Source organism: Pleurodeles waltl, chromosome 5 (genome assembly GCF_031143425.1).
Source record: "Pleurodeles waltl isolate 20211129_DDA chromosome 5, aPleWal1.hap1.20221129, whole genome shotgun sequence".
Lineage (NCBI taxonomy): Eukaryota > Metazoa > Chordata > Amphibia > Caudata > Salamandridae > Pleurodeles > Pleurodeles waltl.
This window is the reverse complement of record NC_090444.1, coordinates 1,720,715,772-1,720,721,771: the sequence shown is the minus strand read 5'-3', so window position 1 is coordinate 1,720,721,771 and position 6,000 is coordinate 1,720,715,772. Positions and strand designations below refer to the sequence as shown.

The 6,000-nt window shown below is 43.5% G+C and overlaps 1 protein-coding gene across 2 annotated transcripts in view; it reads right to left on the bottom strand.

The window, feature by feature from the left end:
* Positions 1-435: 435 nt before the first annotated feature.
* The window catches only part of RCAN2 (regulator of calcineurin 2), a 309,461-nt gene continuing 303,896 nt past the window's right edge, over positions 436-6,000 (bottom strand). For both annotated transcript variants that reach the window (XM_069236088.1, XM_069236089.1), the window contains one exon: positions 436-1,269. In XM_069236088.1, the coding sequence (XP_069092189.1) occupies positions 1,109-1,269 (161 nt within the window). In that variant the 3' untranslated portion in view covers positions 436-1,108. The remainder of the gene's footprint in view (positions 1,270-6,000) is intronic.

The window sequence follows — 6,000 nt, the reverse complement described above, 5'->3', positions numbered from 1 at the left end:
CTCCCAAACAGAAAAAGGCAGGATAAAGAGGCAGAACTGACCACTAGCAAACAAGGATTTTTGAATGACAGTGGAACCACCAAATGAAATCACTGGAACCCCAGTATAAGTATACTTAAAAAGTATACAACACGTCGAACGCTACGCTCGACCTAAAAAGTACACAAAAAGACACGGTCAAGTCGAGGAAAATATATAAACAACCACATCCAATAACAGAACACACTCAAAGGCAAAAATGGTAACGACTACAAAAAGGGAGACAGTGAAAAGTCACGCAGAAAAAATATAAAATTTCAAACAGAAACACACAAACACACACACACAGAAACACACACAGACACAAATGCGCACACACTAACCCACACACATAGACACTCTCCCTTCCCATTCCCCACGTCCGGAAATTCATCCCTAATAACAGAAAAGGAAAACTTATTTAGGACCATTATTTATTGTGTCTGTGATGTCACTGGCCGAAATAGGTATTGAATCCATAGGAGATGAGTACATTTCTTCTTTAGAAGAGTGTTCCTGGACCCCACTACAGACAACACGGGTTATATGGTAAACTTCACAATGACTACTTAATGAAAGATCTCACACAAGAGATGTCCTATTTATCAAATGTTTTATGGTCGCTCAGAGAATGCTTATAAGTGAAAGCTTCTATGTACAGCACAGTGTGAAATGAAATATTGGCACATTCCGCATTGTGTATTTAGGTTGCCTAGAGTTCTGCATTATTGGCACAAGAAATGGTCACAGATCTCCATGGGCGACATTAAACAAAAACACGCATACAAACAATGAGAGTGCCTGTTTCGTTTGCACAAGATCCCATACATGCATAGTAAGTTAAATGAACAGGAGAACATTCCAAATCCTTGGTGAGCTGCATGCCACTGGGTGCTGGTGGTAATGTGCCGTTCCTTTTTGAAGCCCTTGTGTAGCTTGTTTACGTCAGAGACGTGTGATGTCAGTGTGATGTCATTTTCATGCAAGCACCTCCTTTTATGCTGATTATTAAAAGGAGAGTGCATGAAGAGGTGGGGTACTAAAAAATGTGAAAGGGAATCAGGGTGACTACCCCTTGTGGAGTGAATGTTCAGGTAGACTTGGCGGGGGGCATTCCGGGGCGCCGAGTTTGGATGATCTTCGGTTTTGGGGAGCTCTTTGGGTCCTCTTCTTCCTCTAGGTCGCTGTCGCATACATGTACCACAACACTGGGTGTGGAGTCCGTCCCTGCATGGAGCTCATACTTCTCCCCTGAAAGCAGAAAAACACAGATTAAGCCTGGATCCTGAGCTGTGTTGCAATTGGTCATGGAATTCCAAAAAATCACTATTCAGGCCTTCAGTATGAGCTCCGCATCACTACCAACCCTCCCAGGGCGCCGCCAGTTTCAGCCCTCACACCAACCTCCAAGTCGATGATCGACTTGGGAAGAGGGATGCCAGAACCTTGTTAACTCTAGCCTACTTGACAGCTACCCTGTCTATTACAAGTGTAATTGTGGCTTACCAAGAACATAGGGAGGCTTGGAGCCTGCACACTGCTTACTATTGGTTGGCTTTACTTCTCAGCTTCATTTGTCTGCTTTTTATTCATTGGCGTCAATTCATCAAAATGCCAGGGGTAGCGAAAGTGACACCACCCACCATTTCACCTTTACTTTCAATCACACACGAGTTACACTCACACTCATTCATATACAAACTGTATTTTCTATAAGCAGTCTCACCCGAAAACATGCAAACAACACACATTTAAATGTGTTTTTTACTTGCCTCAGCTACCAAAGAGGGTCATATACCAGCTATCTGTACTCCTATTTGTACTCCATTTTTTATTACACTAATAGTGAATAATATATTATCATTCACTATTAATGTTAGAAAAACAAGGAAGTGGAGTCCCAAGCAACGTCCATAAGGATGAGCTGCCCCTTTGTTCCTGGCACTGATTTTGCAACCTTTGAGGCCAGGGGTTGCAAGAGGCAAGCTGGCAACCCCTAAATCACACTTGTTCTTATTCATCTCCAGGTTATCAATCTTGTGTTTGTCCCTCCCTTGGAGCATTGTCTCTTCACAGCCACATTTACTGGCTGGCATGGCTGTCTGTACTCCCTGCTTTATAAGCATTATTGTTTTGTACGGAGCACTCTATTAGAGTGCGAGTGTGTTTTGAGCCATCTACATTGTGTAAGTATCTCCACTTGCACCCCGTGTTGCTCTCTATTGCCTGACTGATTCTCCTCCCGCAAGAGTGTTTTTATGGGTGAGCGCAAAGCGCTCCGTCCATTCTGTTATCTCTCTTTGGGCTTCAAACCACGCCCATGCCACGTCAGTCACTTACATTGGTTCGTGGGCTTTCCTTTTAAAATCCGCTTGCTTTCATTTGTGAAAGGCATGCATACGTCATGCCTTTTCTGGTGTTTAGCCCACCTACACAGCACCGGTAAACTACTAAAAACATACGAGGCTCGATGTTTTCAGCCTGGGGTCCGGATTATTTATCTGTTTATTTTCCACACAGCGCGATTGCGCAGCATTTTACATAGCGCGATCGCGCTGCATTTTTTTTTTGCTTTACTACGCTAATAGCTGTAACTCGAACAAATGCGAGACCCTTTGCATTTAAAATGCTTGTTCCCTATTGCTTCCCCACCCACGCCCTTCGTGTTGCTTTCCCTCAACCACGTGTTGCTTTCGATTCCACCTTGTACCACTGCTTTTGCAACCCCTCCCCCTTTTGTGCTCCCTTCCATGTTGCTTCGGCACTCCCCCCAGAGTCCCTTGTGTTGCTTCTCTGATCGAACTCCTATTCTGCCTTGAGTTGGTTCACCATTTCTCCTCCCCTCCTGTGTTGTTTCTGCTCCCACGTCTGCTTTAAAAAACATATTTTGCATGTTTTATTTCCTTTTTAGCTTCTGATTTAATTCAGATCAGTAACTAAAAAGGCAAAAAAATCACCTGTGGCATTTTGTTTGTGCTGGTCTGTGGTGCGTGCACCTACAAACAGACAGGGGCAGCCACATCAAAGGCTTTTATGTTCTGTGTGTTTTTTTAAGTTAGCCATGAAGCACAACATCCGTGATGTCGTGCTGCATGGCCAGAGACCAATAAAAAAAGCCAGGAGGTCATATAGGCATGCCCTACTGACTTTGCCAATGCTCGTTTTTCCTTTTTAGGGTCAAGCCTGCGTCGCATGCGCTTGCGCATGCGTTTCGCTAAGCGAGACGCTTTAGTAATTAAAAAGGGCTCGGAGCCCTGTCCACTTCACGTCAGTGTCTGTCATTGGCTTGTGGGCTTGCCTGTTAGAATGTGCTTGATTTCATTAGTGGAAGGCATGCACATGTCATACCTTTTCCAGTGGATAGCCCTCCTCGAGCGCATCGACCAAGTACAGAAAACATGCGATGGTCGCTGTTTTCTGTCCGGCTCGTGGACTACTTTTTCCTCTATTTTCCCAGCGTGATCTCTCTTGGCAGAAGTAGAGCAATTTACATAATATCGGCCCTGTTACACAGTTAATTGCACCTTTTCGGGTTACGTACACAAATGCACTTTTGCCGATAGGTTTCATTTCCAGTGAAAAGTCGGGTTAGGAGTTTACAACGCTATCAGCTAACACGAGCAAACACGAGACCCGTTGCATTGCAAATGCTTGTTCCGTGTCTCATCAGACACTTGAATTGCTGCTCGAATTGCTCTATGCATGTGCTTATGCAGCTCACCCATGTGTTTATTCAATGAATGTTAATGTTAGCTCATTAGCAGTTAGCTGCTTTCATCCCTGAAAGGTTACCTCTGCTTTCTCGCTGACCTTTTACCCTTTTTTACCTTAATTTTTCATTTTACAAGTCTGCCAATTGGTATTGTGATATATAATCAGGGTCACTGGAATTCTTGAGTTTCTATGGCAGGAGCATTTTCCTCAAAACCATAGATTTTCCTCATTTGCAGCACGAAGCGCCATCTGCTGCATAAATAGAATATTGCACCAAATCCGACATTTTGTTTATGGCTAGAACAGATTAAATGTTATTAAACAGAAAGGGCTACACGTGATTCTGAGCTGCAGCAGATCTTTTACACACGATAGCCAGTCACCACTCAATTCCATTACATTTCTGACAACTGTATCCAAGTGTTAAATTGGTGCCACGGTGTTGCGACACTTCCAATAGATGCTTATATGACAAAAAACAACATAACTGCAGATTGTGTCACATTAGGACACATCTTTTCCTTTTACAAAAGCTGTATCATTTTGTCAACCCGAACTGCATAACTCCAGTGGTCCTGCATATACTACCATCTGCCATCCCTGGCTCTTCATCCCGCAGCGCGTTGAATTGTGGGCTTGTAGTTTTTCTTTTAAAACTGCATTCCTGGATTCAAATCCCCAGCATGCAAAGTGCTGTTGGCTCCAATGCCAGAACTGGCTTAAAGTGTTATGCATGACAACACGTCACTTGTCAGCTATTTTTTTAAATGTTTACAGTCAACTAGTCCATTTTAAAAACTGCTCGTTTTACACCTACAAACAAAGTAAATTCTGTGCACTTATGTTGTGATGGTTCAATACTTCCTTCACATTATGCATTAAAACAAGCATTGGCAAAGCCTCCTGTTTCATCTTTTCTGTAGCGGAAAGTTTAATATCAAGCGCCACAACACTAAAAGGCACAGACATAAGCATACAAGGAGTGCAACAGTCCTGGTAAAAACAGCTAAACCAACTGTGGGATTACCCAACATTCACACATTCACACAGGCGGATGAACCCTCACTCACCTAGTGTGGTATGTTTCATCAATGGATCACACATCTGGCAATGGAAAGCTACTGACAGCACTACTGATCACCCACTGTGCAGGTTCCTAATTACGGGATCCCTGGTTGGGTGAGGTTATGTCCCACAAGTCAACATTTATGTTCTCCCTTGGTTATTGTAACACTCAGACCCTTGTTCACGGAACAGGTCCTCCTTAGGCTGAAGCAGTGTAAGCGTCAGTTCTTCACAGGACAGGTATAGGCAGTGCTTAATTTGTAAATAAAAACGTGCTGGTGCCCAAAGCCCTCCTCTTAAACACGCACCTGCTGCAATTAAATGTGCAAGCACAGAATACTGAGGCTGCGTAATCCTGAAGCCATCTCGGGCCTCTTCAATCCATATAAAGCCACTCCCTGCCCCTCCAGCTCACTCTATCAGCTTTCTACTTTCTCCCATTGTGACGCTTTTTCGTTTTACTCTTCCTCCGTCTTTTCCATATGTGTCTTTTGCTCGCAGCAAATGCTTGAGGCAGAAGAATAAGCTCAGGCCCTCAAAAATAAGTGCCGGTGCTCAGGACCGGAAACAACAAGCACAAATTAAGCACTGGGTATTGGTAAAGCAGCAGCCGCACTTCTCCTCACAGGGCTCATACAAGAATTGTTTCCTCGCAAAACAGGTGCAGCCTGGCCGTAGTAAAGCAACCTTCCCACTATCATGGAAGGCAGCAAGATCAATCTTACATTCCGCATGGACCAGATTCATCCCTAGTTCAAGGTACATTTTCTGTACCACCCATTCTAGCAATGGTGCCACGTTTGCTGAGTGTACCAGAAACACGACACCCCTGCTGGTGGAAGACTTTGCATCCACCCAGTATTCTATCCCGCAAAAATCGCACCTGCTCTCAAATGCCTCACATGCCCCTCTTTTTTTGCAGCTATTCTCTTGCACTCTTTTGTGGTAATGATGATACCAAGAACAACGATGTCCTTGAAACAAGTAACCTTTATTGGAGCACTCACACACGCTCCTAACGAACAAAACGCTTCTCATCGTAAGCCGACAGAAAACGTTCCATTTTAAACATTCTAAAATCTAAATTCGCTATTACACATCTCCTTCTTTTCAAACAAACAAGATGAAATAAACAAATGAATAAAACAAAAAACTGCAATAAACTTTGTAAGATAAGTTCCTACATTAGATAACACATCGAAA